The sequence below is a fragment of the Boleophthalmus pectinirostris genome, unplaced genomic scaffold (assembly GCF_026225935.1).
Source record: "Boleophthalmus pectinirostris isolate CB_2022bp ecotype Guang Dong unplaced genomic scaffold, ASM2622593v1 HiC_scaffold_8, whole genome shotgun sequence".
NCBI classification, from domain to species: domain Eukaryota; kingdom Metazoa; phylum Chordata; class Actinopteri; order Gobiiformes; family Gobiidae; genus Boleophthalmus; species Boleophthalmus pectinirostris.
In genome coordinates, this window is record NW_026571515.1 from 31,048,373 (window position 1) to 31,067,866 (window position 19,494).

General features: G+C 37.4%; 1 protein-coding gene across 1 annotated transcript in view; it reads right to left on the reverse strand.

Annotated features, from left to right (window-relative positions):
• The window catches only part of LOC110164789 (PDZ domain-containing protein 4-like), a 60,325-nt gene extending 40,855 nt beyond the window's left edge, over positions 1–19,470 (reverse strand). The window contains exons 1-6 of the mRNA XM_055165700.1: positions 19,066–19,470; positions 18,780–18,966; positions 18,213–18,314; positions 17,638–17,783; positions 16,861–17,052; positions 9,792–11,642 (exon numbers count right to left, since the gene is read on the reverse strand). Of these exons, the coding sequence (XP_055021675.1) occupies positions 9,792–9,851 (60 nt within the window). The 5' untranslated portion in view covers positions 9,852–11,642; positions 16,861–17,052; positions 17,638–17,783; ... (1 more) ...; positions 18,780–18,966; positions 19,066–19,470. The remainder of the gene's footprint in view (positions 1–9,791; positions 11,643–16,860; positions 17,053–17,637; positions 17,784–18,212; positions 18,315–18,779; positions 18,967–19,065) is intronic.
• Positions 19,471–19,494: the final 24 nt, after the last annotated feature.

Consider the following 19,494-nt stretch of genomic DNA (forward strand, 5'->3'; position numbering starts at 1 on the left):
ATGCTCCACAGTATGGAATTGTACTTTATTCAGTTACAAGTCTTTTATTCCTCAAACCATTCTGTGAGTGAATCACCTCTACGCAGATCTGACCTGTAAGTTGGCTTGCTTGTCTCCATAATTAAATACGCTTAATGCCATTCTGTGGAACATTCCAGACAAGACAATAACATCTCCGTTGTGACAAGCAGGCATCGGACACTTTACTAGAAAGTTAACTAGAAGACTAGAGATGTGACATTGCGAAATTGGGTCAACATAGTGAAGGTTTGTACAGGTTTGAGTGCTCCTTGTTCTTTGTGTATGATAATGACAATATACACTGTTGTGTTCTAATATTTAAAAAACATGGGGTTATTAAACATAAATTAAGTCTTGTGTTGCCATGTAACCTCTCAAATCTCCTCTATATAAAGATCATTTTTGTGTCTAAAACATCTAATTGTCTCACATGTAGCTGCTCATTGGTGCGTATTGATTCTGAGGGGGTTTCTCTGTTCACAACTGTCAGCATGTTTCTTTGATTCATTGCGAACCAACTGAAAAAAAAGAAGAAAAATAAAAAAAAAATACTGCACAGGGCTTGTTTAATGAGTCGGGTTTCCACGGCAACCGCTTCCTAGTGATGGGGTAGAGTGAAAGAAGGAGAGAAGGAGAGGAGGAGAGAGAGAGAGAGAGAGAGAGAGAGAGAGAGAGAGAGAGAGAGAGAGAGAGGGAGAGAGAGGGAGAGGGAGAGGAGAGAGAGAGAGGAGAGAGAGAGAGGAGAGAGAGAGGAGAGGAGAGGGAGAGAGAGAGAGAGAGAGAGAGAGAGAGAGAGGGAGAGAGGAGAGGAGGGAGAGGAGAGAGAGAGAGAGAGAGAGGAGAGAGAGGAGAGAGAGAGAGAGAGAGAGAGAGAGAGAGAGAGAGAGAGAGAGAGAGAGAGAGAGAGAGAGAGGGAGAGAGAGGGAGAGGGAGGAGTGGTGTCTGGCTTAGGGGCATAGGTTTAGCGACAGGGACAAAAAAGACGAAATGCAATGCTTAAAAGATTTCATTGTTCATTGCTCTGCAGCTAAGTCTTACATTTACCAACTCAAATACAATATGGCGTACTAGAGAGTTAGCTGTGGGGGCTAAGGGGGGTAAACCTGATCAGAAACAAGCCAATGGGCACAACACCCACCAGTGCACAGCCTTCATGTATAATGTATTATACTACTACTATCCTTTGGCAAAACAAATCCCACTATTTTGATATAAAGGCATCTCTACGCCTATGTTATACTAGTTAATGGTTTATTTATTGTCATGCCATTTAATTGCATCTAATTTAAAAAAGTAATTACACATTAGTTAAAGGGAAAATTGCATTAACTACCAGAGGAGGTTGTGTGTCGAGAGAGAACCATGAAATGCAATTACAATCATGTTTTTATAAGGATTTTATGGTGATTGGACATGGGTTACCTCTGTCAAATATTTGGCATGCATTTTGGAATTAATCAACCATCTGCACAACCAGCAAAAATAATTAAATCTAATAACGCATATTAAAGTTTATGGGACAAACAAACTGCAGATTGGATTTAAATGAAGATGTATTTCCTGGTTTGGTTACAATTGTAGTTTGGGAATTCTATGGCTTTGGTAATTTATAATGGTTCATGCTTCATTAATAGGCCCACGTTTCAGTCAATATACTCTCATTAGAGGAGAGCAGTCGACCAATCAGAGTCACCCGCTGCAGAGGAATTCATCTTATTCTGTTCACTCTGCTGCTATGCTCTCATCCACAAATGTCTTAACAGGCTCAGAGCTGGGGACAGATTGTCTAACTTGATTAAAAAACATACTGTAACTTTTCGTCGTTCACCAAGAACAGCAAAAATGGTTCAAATATACTTAAATTGGATTCAGAATATTAATCTAAATTAGGGACTATTTAAGATTTGTTCTGTAGTTATGCACAGAACTTGTTTCAGAGTGGTTGCCAGTTCAAATCTCACAAGTCAAGACACTTCTCCTATACTATATTTAGTGGTTACAAGGGCATCCAGTGTAAATGAGAGTGTATCTGATTTATACAGATTTAAGCATGAAACATGTCAAAATATCTGTTACTGATTTCATTGTGTTTGATTTAAGTTATTTCATGTAATGTAGATCTATTGATGGTGGTAGATTTTTTTTTTTTTTGAGTAAACCTAAGACTACAGAATAAATCAGTAGCATTTTAAACCACAAAGCTAACAGGTGCATGTGCTGTGCAAATGGACTGATGCAATCAGCCCCATTAATGAGTTATTAACTGCCATTAAACAGCAGTCATTACAGTCAGTTGTGTGGCTTTTTTGATTGATTAAACTGTCACAGTTTTTGTCATTATAACATATCGAACAGAAAATAAATAAATAAATATATATATATATATATATTAATATATAGATATTGTATTTAAAAATGGACTTACAATATCTCTATCAACTGTAGTTTCTTCTAGCTACCCATTACATGCTATCTATACACCTTTACCTGCTCAACTAAATAGCTTGAACATTTGTGCTTGATCTGGAGACTGTATTTATCCAAAATCACAAGTAAATACAGCGCTGTGGACAGAGATAGGGTTTAGGCAAAAACAAAAATTACAGAGCCACTCAAGCCTCTAATGCAAGATATAGAAGAATACTAATCAATCATGAATCAATCACGAGTAAGATAACTATGAGGGATTTTCGTAATATGTCTCCTTTGACTCCTTGATGCTGTTTCCATAACTACCCATTACATACTGTCTGTACACCTTTGCATTCTCAACTGAATAGTTCATAGAAGCATTTGTGTTTTCAAAAGAATCATAAATATTGTGGGCATGGTAAGAGAAAACAGATTTTTTATTTTTTATTTTTTTTTGAATATTGGCGTTTCTAATGCTGGACAATAGCCTGCAGGATTAACTTGCATGGATCAATCAAAATACAATTACAAGTAAGCACAACATGATTAAAATCTCATAAAATTCCATCTTAAATAATATCTCTATTTGAATTGTCACTGTTTCTATAGCTACCCCATTACATACACTGTCTTTTCTTTCTCAACAACTCTTATTTGTATTGCACCTGACAGCTGCCCACGCATGTCACACAGAGGTAACATATTCCACCTGTCTCCCGTCTCGCCTCAGCTGCCTTGTTCTTGATCTGACTGACAGAACAGACACAGCCTCTGCCCCCTACTGACCCCACTGCACATAACATTACATTATTGGACCCCTACATTCACACACCTTCACCTCCGAAGTCATTACTACTGACCTGTGTTACAAAGGGTCACTGCTTCTTGGTTTTATGATCACTTAGAGACAATATTATCCCAGTCCCCCCCCCCCCCCCTTGTCTTTGCCCTTAAGGGATTTGTAAAGTTTCTCAAGCTCCCTGTTCCAGCAGCTACTGCGTAAAGTGCCTGGAATCAATTAGTTCGGAAGGCACTGACTGAAACCGGAAAAGAAGATAACAACCCAGAGGCAGGAAGCTGTATAATAAGTTTTATATAGGAAAGCCGAAGCTAATTCGTTTGACACATTTGATGTATTGTGTTTTTAGGCCATAGAATAGAAACACTGACGCATAGGAAGTTTCCGTTCAGTGACGCGGTAATGATGATGATGTGTTAAAATACCAACTTCTAGGCCTTACACAATAATTACTTTGGCTTTTTATTAAATGCTCAATCTATTTTTACTCAGTATCTGCCTATAATTATCTTCAAAGGTTAGTATTACCATGTTTTTAAGTTGCCAAGATAAGATATGTATTGCTTTTGCACTATGTTTTTGTGTTATTTGTTTTATTGGGGATTAAACTGCACATTTTCATTCTGCATACAATAAGTTATCAAAACCATAACAGACAACTGAACTAAATATTTATCAAGATGCACTGTTGTTTTTAATGGCCTTTAAACACCATTTATCGCATTATAGAGATCTACTTACTTCCAGTACATATGTACAGACATACTTTCTGGTATATTCCAATAGTACACTTAAGTAGTATATACTAACTATAGAATATAGTTATAATAGTATACTTTAATAGTATATTCTTACTTAAATATACTATAAGTGACCAAACCTCCTTGTCAAAGTCTGATCTCATCATGTCTCAGAAGCTACACAAGCCTGGGCCTGGTTAGAACTTGGGTGAGAGACCACTGGGAATATCAAGGGCCCACATCGCCCAGTGTGAAAGTGGTGTGAATGTTAGTGGTGCTCAGAAGCGCTGATGGTGCAGATTCGCAGCCTCAACTCTGTCACTCTGTCTCAGGGCAGCTGTATTTACAACAGTAGATTACCACCGAGTATGAGGTGAATGAATAATGCACTGAAAAGAGTCTCTGAGTGCCCAAAACATTATGTAAATCAAACACATTATTATTATTGCTACTTACAAAATGAAATAATACAGCAAACTTGAGTTCTGTTTAGCAGGTGATGCCTTGCTTGTGGTCTTCTGGTTCTGATTTCTAAGTTTCAATACTTGATACAAAAAGTGGTACTGAAATACTCATTTGAACAATTCATACCTGGATGACAATATTTTTGAGTAGTAGTGGCACTCACAAAAGCAGAGATCCCTCCTGTCTGAAGTCAAAGGTTCACTTCTGACAGTCTGTTGTGGGACAGACTCAGCATCAGCCTGGAGCCATTTCATTACCACAGCTGCACCTGCTTCTGTTTATGTGCGCCAATTTGTTCTGCCTCTACAAAGTCAAATTAAAAGACAATTAGACTGCTTTGTTATGGAGTTAAAATACATTAGCTGGCTACAAAGATAGTCCAAGTCATTGCCAAAAACATCAAACTGCTACTCCAGTTAATACAAAATGAATGGCTGCCTGTCTGTCATATATATTGTCATCCAAATGATTTTTTTATTTTTATGGAGACAAGCAAGTGACACCAAGGCCAAGCTAGTTACCAGGCCAAGTTACATGTTAGATCTCTGGAGAGACAAGCCCAGCACATGGCAAGGATGCATGTAATTCTGAGTAATTAAACTTGTAATTGAATAAAGACAAGATATATTTTAATGCCACAATCTGGAACACACAGGCAAAGCAATAACAACTCCACAGAGAGAGTTAGGTGCCAGATGCCTCACCAGAAAAGATTCAGTACATTTAACTTATCTGTTGTCTTATATCAAGTACAATTGCAGATACAAATAATCATTTCAATAAATCTTGATTAATAGTATAATTTGAACTCATTCAGACAAGACTTTTTACAGTGTGCACATGATAATAATTACTTCTTTTAACTACAATGAAAAATTGTTATTCAAACTCTCTCCCCATGGCACCTCTTTAGCCTCCTCTGTCTCTGGTTTCCTCCACGTCTCATTACCTCCACCCTGAGCCTGCCTCCTATAGTTTCCCTTCTGCTGCCTCTGCTCTTGGCACCAGCTGCGCCCTTCTCCTCTGCTACAGATACAAAAAGTGTTGCTTCTACACTCTATAAAAGACTGGCACGGTAGGAGGCTTGGTGGCGGAGTTGTTAGTTCAATTTCAACTATGGGGTTTTCCTGCATGGAGCTTAAATGTTCTCTCTGTATCCAGATTGGTTTCCCCATAGCAAACCAAATATGCACAGTACTGTATAGCAGGTTCATTCTCCACAACTAGACACTAATGACTCTGGCTCACAAGCTGGTTTGGGTTAAAAAAGAGGACAGATTTCTCTATGTTGATGACTTTGTTTTCCAATAAAGTGTGCAAATACAGAATACAAATTTCTTGTGAAACTGCATTGTCATGTTCATATCTCACCGAGCTAAATCACAATAATAAGACTGTCTTCCATCTAGCAGAGATTTTAGTCCTTATGTCTTACTGAGTGAATAACAGAATCACATTTTTGGTTTTAACTTTATTTGACTTATACCTGCATTACCCAACCCCATTACATTTTATCATAAATAAATAAATTCCATTCCTCCCAGTAAATGCATCACTTTTTGACAAAAATCAGATCACTACATGCTATAATTTAATTATAAAATGTTTTGTCAAGGTAAACTTGTAAGAAAGAGCCATGTGAGTATATAGTGCTTTGAGATGAGAACATATTGGCTGTGCAAAGATGGTTCACATTTCCATCCCAAAAAAATCATGCATATTTACATTATCAGTGTGCCAAAAGTTTTGCGAGAGCTGGAAATAAGTTTTAGTTTTAGAAGTTTTACAAGATTTAAATACATATTTCCTCCTTCACGGTTTGAAAATCAGGTAAGCTTTATTGTCTCAGAATTGTACTGCAATTTCCAACATAATGATCAAACATAGAATTCTCCCCTCATTTTGCACCCAATCTCTCTTCTGGGAAATTTGGCTGCTACTTTAGGCTCTACAGTAACAGTATATCCCCGACTTACTCACTGAGCTCTTGGCAGGTGCTGAGGCAGTAACCGTGGCAACTCCCTGGTCCTACTTTAGCCCTATGGCTCGAAAATGCACTCATCCATCCCGTGCGTGTGTGTGTGTGTGGTTTAAGATAGTCTTTTCCTGTATTCACTCTAACCCACATCATTGTAATGGGTGTGAAGTCATTATCACCATTATCACTGTTATGATCAAGCATTGGGAGGGCTGTAATTACATTCATGTACGAGCCACAGAAAAAAAGATTAACTAGAACGAGTGTGGTATTGTACAGGCACAAAGGGAACAGATAGCAGAGACATATGTCATTTGTCTTCTGTTGCTGCAGGTACAACCACAAAACACCACAATTATTTTGTCTATTGAAGGGTTTCAATCACTTTCCTGTAATCTAAATCCACCCTGCACCCATTTTAAACAAGCCATTTCCAAACTGCTGTACAGAGACAGAATAACATAATAAAAAACACTAAAGGAAATAAGTGCTCAGTGAAATCCTACTAGTTCTGGGACAATAAAACCATACAATTGCAATAAATGCATAAAATCAATACAACTAATGTAAATAGATTAGAAGGACCACATAACTCACGCAGTGTTAAAAGTCAAAGAACAAAATTGTGGTCTCTGGAGAAGTGAGTCCCATTGTGTGAACCAAGATAAACGCCCCCTTGTCTCTGTTGATGGTCAGAGATGGTCAGGAAGCATAGCGCACAGACCATCAACAGAGACAAGGGGAGGTTTTCCTTGGTTCACACATGGGATTTGCTTCTTCAAAGACCATGAACATGAAGGGTGTTACAGGCATTGGGCCCATTTGTAGGGCCTTCAATAATTCCAAAAATATTATATTTTTGTTTTGTTATTTTGATTTGTTCATTACTGACAAAAAATTTTTTCACCACTACAAAACCCATGCATAACAATATCTGTCATTCAACAATATTAGACCTTTTGGGGTTCCCATTGTGACTTGGAAACTTTAAACTCAACCTAGAAGTACAAAAAAATATGAAAACTAGAAAAGCACTCAGAGAGCGCAGACCTCCGCCAAGGACTACCCCCATTTTTTATATAAATTGCGATAAAATCAGTCTTCTGGATCAGATCCGGATCAGCCTTTGGAATATGAAAGAGCATCCCATTGTCCATCCCTGAGTCAAATTTCATGGGGTTTGGTCAATAATTAACCGAGATATTGAGAAACAAAATTTTTGGCCCCATTTATCACAATGTTAACTAAAATTTCAAAGTGATCCAGAATCCAGGATTTCTTCTGGATCACCCCCAAAATGAAATCAGTTCTTCCTTTTCACATTTCCAACAAATCCTGAAAATTTCATCAAAATTGGTCCATAACTTTTTGAGTTATGTTGCTAACAGACAAACAAACAAACAAACAAACAAACAGACAAACGCCAGCAAAAACATAACCTCCTTGGCAGAGGTAAAAAGTGAAAAAATACCTTAATGTATAATGCATATATTGACAAAATTTAGATTTGGCTCAGCATCTGTTCATTTAGAACTGGTAACTCTTGTTAAAAAAAACACAACAAAACAATTATTTTGGCATCCAAAAGCCAAGTTCTTAAATAGGTTCACCACCTGCTGTGTTTTTACTGTAAATAAAAGAACATACAGACAGCAAAGATACACTAAGAATTGGAACTTAGCCTTTTCAGTGTAGATGTTATTCATGTGGTTTATTGTCATTTAAGGTATAGGCTATATTTTACTTTAGGTTAATGTTCTTGTAACTTAACGCTGCTGGTATCTTGTAGTGACTAGATGTAATTATTCTTGGTGGGGTGAGATTCATGCCACACCTTGTAAAATTTAATTATCTGTTATATGGAAACCGACTACTTGGCTTTGGTGCATTGTAAAAACTGAATTATTGGCAGAGAGGAAACTAACCACTAAATATGTCTTTCTCATTGAATATCATAGAGACAAAAGGGTAAAGTAAGCAATATAAAAGCAACAAAAGCAGTCAAATGTTTTATTCTATGAGAGGGAGAAGTCAGTATAAAACAGTTGATACACTTTTTGTTAATTTGGTTTACTTGTTATTCATGATTTGAATCATTGCTACCAGGGTGAATGAAAAAGAACAGCATTCATTCACATATTGTTGGAAGGTGTTCAGCATCTGCAACTTCACTGACCAGTGTTGACAATCACTTTTGGTATTTGAATGAAAAACATGCCAACTGGTTTATGTTTATTATTATACTTTCATCTTAAATTTTCTGTGGATAAAAACAAAAACTGCTGACACTTTAATGTAACCCCAGAAACAGAATAAAAACAGTAAAGACAATCTGGGAGTAAGTTGTGATAGTGTAATTTACACTGTAGCAAATCGTAAACAATACATATCAAATGTACGTTGTGCATTTCCATATCCACCGTCTCCTCACTTCTCTCACTTTACTTTCAAAATGTGGATTTCAGCTCAAAGTACTTACCTCTAACTCTATCGTCATTCAGACTACATCCTGATACTTAGCAATGGAAATACTATCTTCGCTCAAAAAAATTAAATGTCCTGAAATAAATAAATTATGTACGTTATCATGTAATTATTTTATGTTGATCCAAAGCCACAAATCAGGAATTAATGGTGGAAATCTTCTTGAAAATCAGTTAATTTAACATCAAATATGTACATGGAAAAAAGGTGAGATAACTAGGCCTGTCACAATAACAAATCTTGCTGAAGAACATATAAACTATAAACAACTAGAAAAGCACTCAGAGAGCGCAGACCTCCGCCAAGGACTACCCCCATTTTTTATATAAATTGCGATAAAATCAGTCTTCTGGATCAGATCCGGATCAGCCTTTGGAATATGAAAGAGGATCCCATTGTCCATCCCTGAGTCAAATTTCATGGGGTTTGGTCAATAATTAACCGAGATATTGAGAAACTAAATTTTTGGTCCCATTTACCACAATGTTAACTAAAATTTCAAAGTGATCCAGAATCCAGGATTTCTTCCGGATCACCCCCAAAATGAAATCAGTTCTTCCTTTTCACATTTCCAACAAATCCTGAAAATTTCATCAAAATCGGTCCATAACTTTTTGAGTTATGTTGCTAACAGACAAACAAACAAACAAACAAACAGACAAACGCCGGCAAAAACATAACCTCCTTGGCGGAGGTAATAATACTGAAACTAAATTATGTCATTGACACAACTCTAAAGCAGAAACCCCCCAAAAAGCTATTTTACATGTAATAAATTGCAATAAACACATAGCACAATGAAACATTTTAGTAGTTAGTTAGTTGCATCTATTATGGGAGATAGAAGTTATTTATTTGACCCATGTGTGCTGTGCTTGGTGCGCTGACTTACCTGGAACATGAACCGGTACTGCTCCTCCGGTTTTTGGACGACACACATGTTGCACCCCATGATGCTGGACCAGGCTCTCCTCTCTCCTCTGCTCTCTCTCTTTCTGGGTCTTTGTCTGTGGCAGTGCAGCCCCACCCTCAAATGGTTCAGTGTGTCTCACCACTCCTCCTCAAATCCTCCACATCTTCCAATCTTCTATTTTTTTTTTTAAATCCAGAGCAAACTTCTACAACAAGTCCCACGCAAACATGTTTTTTATTCTGATCGTAAGAGATGATTTTCCTTGGCTTTCTTTATTTGTGCTGTCCTTGTGGTTTGTGCTTGTGGCATTAAAAATCTGTGCTTTTCAGAAAAAAAAAAAAGTCACAGGTTGGTGTATGTTTCTTCACTCTTTCAACAAAACCGCCTACATTTGATCCAATTTTATTCACTCGAAGCTATTTTGCACAAAACCAAAATTCCCTTCAAACTAACTATGTGCTCGATCAATAAAACCTGTCATAATACATACACGTATACTTATACCTATTTTGCTTTCTCATCATGATTTAAACACTTGTCCACATAATTTCCATAACATGCCTGCTATGGTGGTGCAAGGCTGCAAAGTTTAAGCACTTGCTGTGCCTCCAAGATAAACCTGCCTGCCCAAAAATACACAAAATGCAACCTGAATCAAAACAGGGAATCCTTCTATCTCTTAACCTCCCCACATTCGCTACAACTTTACACTGTCAGCAAACATGACATAAACATACACAGGCATTTCCGATACTGCCAGTAATGCAATATTTTGAATGAAAGCTGCCAGACACTCTGTAGCCGAGCGGGGAAGTTGTAGCAGACAGGAGTGACGATAACAAACCCATGAGGTGTCAGCTGCTATGACAAGTAGCGTGTTCCTGAAGTGCATACACTGCTCCAGGCTGGATTGTAATTGAATTAGTGAAGGCTTAAGATTTGGCACAATCTTAAAATCAATATGTCATGTCAGAGATCAATTGGATTTTGTGCTTGAGGACACCATTCGTCAGCGCATCACATTTCGACTGTATTTTGACACTTCATTTTGCTTGCTCCATCCCCTAAAGGGTAGCCCATCTCAAAAGGCAATCTCCCCGGCATGTCTACAATGCCCTCTCCAATGTCTGCCCACTCATCCAGGCTAAACCTTTATCTATACAAGCCTCCAGCGACACTCAGCTAAAAGGTCCTTCTCCCATTCTCCTCTCTACAAGGTTTTAAATCTGGCTAATCCTCATTCAAGACACCTGTAATCCCAAGAGTGAATCAAAACAAGGAAGCTATCTATGAATCACACTTGCGCACACACCATATTAAAACTGTGACCAAACCAAGAACTAAACCTGGATTAAACCAGGACTAAACAAGGACTAGGACAGAACCAAACCAAGTCTACATCAGGACTAAACTGAGCTGAAAGCAGTACCAGAGTGAACTGACACTAAAAGTCCCTCATTCTTGTAGACTGATAGCTTGAACAATCCTTGCATGTGCATAACTTTACTTTCAAGACAAAAAAATCTAATTTATATCCTCTGAATTAAAAGAAAATCCCAAATCAAAAATAGTCCTTCTTCAGTCAAATAAATGAGTCCAGAAATGCATGGTATTCCTTAAAACAGGAATTGGGAGCATATAGTTGTTATTTCCATCCAGGTGCTCACAGCTGTAGAGTCTTGTGCAGTGCGGTGTCCTAGGTCAGTCGTAAATCAGACAAGCAGTGCCGCTGTCGCCTGATTGGAGGACAGTTTCTTGGCTTCTCCAGCATCCCCCCTCTTTCTCTCTCTTTAGGCGCGTCGCTCACATGTGCTACCCTTTCACCGCAGCCTGGAGCACAAACACAAAAGACGAGGGGAAAAAAAGCGTTACTATCACTACTGGTGAAATCCCTGGACTATCCACACCCAGCTCTCTGCAATAACCCCCAATCATTGCACCCACATGTCGTTATAGCTCTACCTCCTCTCTCTCTTCTCTCCTCTCCCTCTCTTTCTCTCTCTCCCCTGCCCCTTTGGAGTCTGCAGGCGCTAGAAAGCACTGCGTCCTATCACAGAAGGACACTCCTAAAGCTATGAAATCTATTAATATTAAGGTAGACCAATCAAAGCAATGACCATGATAGTAACAGTGTACCACCTTAAAAACCAATGATTTTGTGCTAGGATTTTTTCACAGCAGCCAAAGCAGGTAGTGAGGCTGCATTCAGATGAGATGGAGAAGGGGGGGAGACACAACAAGCGGGTAACAGGTGAGGAAAATGCAAATGTAGCTGGGTGGTCGCTATGGAGAAGATATGGCGAGCTTTTGTGTGGTAATCAAAATGAAATGGCTAGAGTAGCACAATTTGGGGGAAAAAAAACAATTACATTTGCAATTTTTGTTTCAATCAAATTCTTCAACTCACATTTTAAACACATCCAGAAGCCTTTGAGTGAATACTGAAAAATGAATTGCTAAACTAATACAAGAATAACAAATATTTCAGAACACGTTTGTAGTGGTCCAAACTACATAGTTAGACATTTTACTGCTTTCAGAGGACATTCTCTTACCTAAATAATTCCAGCATTTGCGATTTGATGATTAAAAAAAAGTGATTATAGATTTGATTACAATTAACTGTGCAATCCTACTGCCTACTCGAGTTTCACTTCTTATAGTATTCAAGCAGCCTAGAAGGGATTTGTGAGCAAAATTGGTTTCTTTGCGCCTCTACTCCAATGTTCTCCCAGCAGACAGCAATTGAATTTCCAATTTAAAAGAGGTCTTACTGGCACGTTTACCACAGTGCCAATGCCAAAGTAGCTCAGGGCAAGAAGAAACAGTCCACTGGGACCAAACAGGATTACATTGGCTGATATGAAACCCCTAAATGGAAGGGCATGACGTGATTTGACCTTTCAGCAGCAATACAGAAATCCTACCTGTTTTTTTATCTATCTGAAAGCAATTTATCACCTGCCAAAAAGGAGAGAAGTTTAAGCTCATTCATTCTGCACAAGCTCTACTCTGGAGACTGTGAGACGGTTTGAAACAGGATCTTATGGCCATAAATGTAAGACTGAATGTTGAACACTAAATCCACCTAATGCAGCCATTATAGACAGTGAATACACAGTTGGAGTTGTGTTTTGTTTCGTTCACACGTTTGAGTAACCCTTTATTATGTCTGTCAGCATCTCAAAATGCTCTGTTCCACCTTGTGATGTTATGAAGCAATAGTTTTGAAGTTTGAGTAGAGATTGGCAATTCCAGTGCTGAAATTATCGAAATAGTGTATGGAGTGGATCGCCTCTGGTATTACCACATGACATGTATTTTCTGCCTATGAGAAACACTCCTAAATGCCTAAACATGCAGGGTTTGTGTGTTAAACGTGTGAATGAAACAAAATACAGCTCATACGCTTTTGTTAAATACATTAGATCCAAAAATAGCCCTTTATGAGTACTGTTCAAACTTGAATAGAAGTAAAAAGTGAAGGTATTTGGTGAATATACATAATAATATACATATTTTTTCTATTTACAAAAAATCTGAACATCAAAGAAATATTTAATCTTATGATGACATTTAAATCTCCTTAAATAACCAACATACAGCTTTTATCACAATACATCGGCTCAATATAGTAATATTACTCAAGTGCAGGTAAATGTAACTCACTAATTCTTACCTCCGATAACCTTGTCACCTGGTCCAGTTTTGTCTAAAACTGTTTAAAAGGTTGGATAGTTTTTAAAGATCATCTGTCGCATGTGCTTTCAGTTGAATGTTACCTTTTAGTACCAGAGTTAAGAGCGCATCGGTTCAGTGGAAAGGGCAAATTTGACGCAGAAGCAGCTATTTGTAATCCTCCAGTGACCCCAACATTTCACCAATACTCTGCAGTTTAGTGGGTTTAGCATCCTCTACTAAAATGGCATCTTTTGTTTGTTACGTAAAGTTGGCAAGTTACAGCATGCATGGTCTAATTGTTAAATGCAGAGCCCTATAATCAATTCAGTGTAATATAATTAATATTTTCTACAAACAATTAAAATATATACATTTTAAACATGCACTTTGCAACTTTTCTTTCCTTGGTTGTCTATGGTTACCTCATGGCTTTGCCTGAAATATTCCACAGTATGGCATTGATCTAATATCTTAATGAAGATTAGATATGTCACCAGGCCAAGAGACAGGTCAGATCTGTGGAGAGACGGGCCACCGCAGAAAGCATCCATTCACACATAAACACAGATAATAGAATACATTTAAGACAGATATGATATGGCACACTATGGAAAGTTCTACGCAAGGCAAACAATACCTCAATGGAGACAATCAGGCAGTGAATCCCCAACCAGAAAAGTGACACAGTGCACCTTTAAATTATAATTTTGAGGCAATATAGCCCTGCAATTATCAAATACAGAAAATTGAGTTTCACCTGAATTTCTTGGGTAATGGTGCTATATTTTAATTCCCAATATTAAGGAGAATGGGACATGGTGGAAATACATAGGAGTAAACCAGTTACAATAATAGCATTCATGTCTATTGGATCAATGAGTTTCTGAACCTCTATTCAGTTTCTGATTATTTTAATGAGCACTGGAAATACTATGTGACTCCCTGTGGACCTAGTTAGATACAAAATTAAATCGTTAGAGCTAGTAGAGATAGATCTCATCTTTTCCATCTTTGCACTACGATACACAGCCTTTGTAGTCTAGACAGCAATGAAAAAATCTGTATTCCTCTTGGTACTCCTCCATATGCAAGCTTGTGTCTCACCAAAAACATTAATCAAAATATTATTTATACATGAGAAAAATGTATGCTGATCTTGTTTCTTCAATGAGGGTAAAATAAAAGAGTATCAGAACACGGCGGGACTGATGCGGGAACAAGAGGGAGATCAAAATAAAAAAATAAACCATGTTAGAAAAAATAGAGGCACATTTTTCCATTTTTTTTCAAAGACATGAGGCTTCCTTATCCTGGCAGAATTTTAATATATTCTCATAATTTATTTACTGCGATGTGGTGAATACTGCCACTACACACAGCAGGCTTAACAAGGGGAGTGTGCATTTTAACATGTGTTCACTATGTGTGTAGCTTTGTATTTTTATTGTGTTACAGGGACATAAAGCTACAATTGGTGACATTTAGCCTTGTTTTTGCACTTGCTCTGCAGAATGGTAATTATTCTGTAAGCAGAGACAATTCTCATTAGTCAGACATAGGAGATTTTTTTCTTTTACAGATAGGTCAAGGGAGGAATTAACTTAGCAACTGTTGTGAATATAATTATTTTGTTTGTTAGTTATCAAAACCTTAAACAAAAACAGTCAAGCTGTCAATGCTCCAGGCAGCGGATCTTCAGGAGAGCATCCTTTCTGCCTGTGATTCCATGTTCTCCCTGTCTCTGGGTGCTAGTGCTGGATGATATGACAAAATAATAAATGTATCTGATAACGATTGTCTATTTCATGTTGTCTAATTAAGAACAAATAAAAATAATTTTTATATTCAATTAGGTCCTTTAGTCACTGGCTGTTTAATACAAAAAGAGTCCTCCAAAGTCTGAACACTGCTCCAAAACACACGCTTTTATTGACAGAGAACTGTCTTTCAACCTCTCAATTAAAAAGCACCAAGAATATCATTGATGATTAGAAATGACTAAAATATGAGTTTGCCCCATAAACGTGCACAATAGACTCCAGCTAAATTACTTCTGAATTTTAATCTATTGTCAAAAAAACTGAAGAGAGCTTTTAGCTTAATAGCTAATTTGAGCTTGAAATTTTTGTATTGCAACAAAATTAAACCTTAGCCTAAGCTCTTAAGAGATGCTACTAGGGATGGACCAATCCAACTTTTTCAGTTCTGATACCAATTTCGATGCTATTTCTTTAGTATTTGCCGATACCTGATATCAACTCATATCAGTGCAAAGATTAAAAACTTAATTTTTCCTATTAAAAAAAAAGAAAAAAAAAAAGACAAAACTAATTCAAACGTGTTATGTGGCTGTTATTTACATCTCAAGTAACGACAGAACAACTTGTGTAAATGCAAATTCAAACAGAGACTTTCTGGGCTGTGTACAACCGATAAATAAACTTATTACATCAATGTCAATTTATGTCCAACCAAGATATCATTCGAACCGATATTTGAAAGTTGATATTCATACCGTCAAATTTTTCAGTAGCAGCACAGATATCCTCGGATCACTGCATCCCTAAATAGGACCCTGAGTGTAACACTAAGGTCATCTGTGCACTGCTCCTGACAAGCTGCCCCAGCGGTATTGAAGGATGGAGTCAAATGCAGAGGACAAACTTCCTGACAAGGACAATAATATGTACCTTAACCTTTACATGGTATATGTATTTATTATACTCATTGGTTCAGCATAAACCTATTTAAAAACAACCCAACTCCAATCATTGTTCCTAATTTCATGCTATGATTGATGTATGAGTGTATTCTGTTTGTGCTGTTTTATACTGCCTCTTGGCCAGGTTGCCATTACAAATGAGAAGGTGTACTCAATTGACTTACCTGGTCAAATATTTAATAAATAAATACATTAATTGATTAATTAATTAATTAATTTTAAAAATAATAATAATAAATTCCAGTCAGAATCAATCATCTGTCACCATTCCATTATACTCTCCATGGATACAAGAAGGTGATGTCACCAGGCCAAGTTGCAGGTAAGGTCTATGGAGTGGCAAGTTCTGGCACAGAATGCATGTTAATTTTTGAGCAATAAGAACATCTGCAATGAAATAAATGCTAGATAGATATGTTTAATCCTGTGGGACATTTTTTTCTATGTATACAATGTGCAGGTACAGGTATATGAAGGGGCCCACCTGTGACCTAAAATGACTCTAGCATTTCTTCTTACATTGTAATCCTTCATAACAGGAAACTATTTACTTTGGTCTCATAAAATGCAAATCATTACACCTGGGGGTTACCATGCTATTCTCACGCTTTATGTTTAGGTCAGCTCAGTGATTTTTCCCCTCACCTTTTGGGACATCCCAGGTCCATTTGTGAATGCTTATGATCTCTTCCTCTTATCAGTCCGACAGCTGCGGAGTCCCAGGGCACTGGCCTCATTGCCATTCTGTGCGAGTCCCTGTGTTTGTGCAAAGCCATATCACACCAGAATACACCATGAGACGGATGATGGTGGGGGTACAGATATATAAGGCGATATCTGCATGAAAAGAAAATGAAAATAGGGGAGATTGTATGTGAAGTGACTGAACGATACACTGTATATAAATAGTGTTGTTTTGTTTATTCAGAGTTGAAAGGTGTAGGGCTTGGGGGTAGGCCTGGCACGATAACACATTATGAAGCACGATATATTGCTATAGAGAAATATTGTGATAAACGAGAATATTGAAACTACTTTATGCACCTGACACAAAACAGAATAATCCCAGTAAACCAACTGTAAAGTGTAGAAGGCTCAACACTGGTAAAGTAATGGAACCACACTCCTCATAGTTGAATTTCACACTGATTAAGATTTGATTTTTTTACACTAGTGTATAGTGAAAAACTAATAACTCTATATTGCTATTTTTTAACACTTTAAAGTTAACACTTTATGAAGTAGAAATAGTGTAGAGTGTTCTTCATGTTACACTATTCAACAGTAACTCTTTCTTCACTAAATACAGTGTAAATGCTGTGGCCATTCTAGTTCATAATCCCTTCTATAAATGTAAAATAATGAAAACCACCACAAAATTCCATTTCAACTTAACTTGTATTAAAATAATGCACATCATACAAGTTTAAAGTCTGTGAGAGTCTGAGGACCAAGTGCCTAAATTCTGCCAGGTCGATGATGACATAAAAAACCTTTGTCCTTCCCACTTCAGTCACAGGTAGAAAGTCTGTCCATGCTTAACCAGCAAGAAATGTGTCCATACCAATCTGTAAAATAAAATATAAAATAAATATAACATATCCAAGTAGCCACCTTGCAAAATGGGCTATGCAATATTTAATGAGCCATGAATAAAAATTTTAAAGTAAATATATAGGAAATATATTATGGTGCATATATCATTATTTGTTTTTTTTTTCCTATTAAGCAGGTTAGTTTGTTGCAGTCTGTTGTTGAGTTGTATGTTTTTGTATACAGAAACCATTTAAATAAATAACTTGAAGGACAGAAATTATTATTTTTAAATGCAAGACCCACAAGAAACAAAACACCTAAATGCCATTAATCACGAAAATAGAATGAGATTACAGCAATAATTACAACTACTTAGCACATATATAAAATGCAATTAGTCAATTACAAAATTATTGGTGAGGTTACATTTCAGTTCTACATTTAAACATTTCATGACATACCTGCAAGTCTCTGAGGAGATGGTTAATGGCTTGAGCCTTCATCTTTCCACTGTAGCGTTTAGGAGTTGGGGATGCATGTGAACCAGCAGTAAGACACTCACTCTAAAGAAAATACAAAAAAAAGAATGTATCATTACTCTTTTTGACTAAAGGTCAATAGCATGTTAAGACATTGTATTGGGTAAGACATCATACTTGAAGATATTTTATTTTTTACAGAATACTAGTAAACTTTTGATTCAAATAATTTTAATAACTCTCCACTTGATACAATATCCTACCTCAACACAGCACACAAAAGTGTGCACGTTTATATGCTATTAAAAGAAATGTATGAAAAACACGGTGAAAACTCGGAAGAGCTAGGCTAACGAATGCTAAGCTAACGAATGCTATCCTGCCATTTACTTCAGTATAGACCGGGGGTCCGTGTCGCGGCCATTAGATTTTCGTTTGGAAATGGGGAATCAGTACCGCGTGCAGGCAGAGATAGGGCCGTGTGAGGGCGTCTGGATCAGGGTTGCGTGAGATTGTGAACACACGGAGTAGAGGCAGAGCAGGACTCACCTGGTTTAAGGCCAATTTATGGTCCAGCGTCAAATCGTCTGCGCCACGACGCAGAGAGTCCGCGTCAACGCGTTTCTAACTACGCGTCAAAACGCCGCAGACAGCCGGGGAAGCGACGCAGATGATAAGAGCTGTGACTGGTCCTCCGTACCACCGCTCTGTATAAATTTCCTGTCGGTTGTTCTTTCTTTCAGTATATATTGAGAAATAATGTGTTTAATGCAGCTTTGCGCATATGTGTTTACGTTTTACAGAAACGAAACTTAAAACCGCATGGCTAACTTACATAAACAAAGCGCTCATAGTCCACTCCAGGTTACGGTGCGTATACCGCGTCCCCACTGCCCTGATGTACAGCCTGCAGAAACAGTGAATTCCGACAGCTGTTGAGCGCTCTCCAGTCCCGCTTAGGGCTTGGCTCCACTGCACATGTATTACTATGGAATACGAAAGCTATGGAGTAAGAAAGCTGTCAAAAATATTTGTGCGCATAGAATAGAAATCCGTGCATATTTGGCTGTAGTTGCGCATAAAATAAATATCTGTAAACTCTCAAATGAGTCCAGTCGTACATAAAATATATTGTGTGTATTTTATCCCTCAGAATATGAATTGAAAAGTTACGACGTCAAGAATTACAATTACGAAATGAAAATTTACGATTATGCTTTCATCAGTACGAATACGAATTCACAGACGGGACTTTACTGTTAAA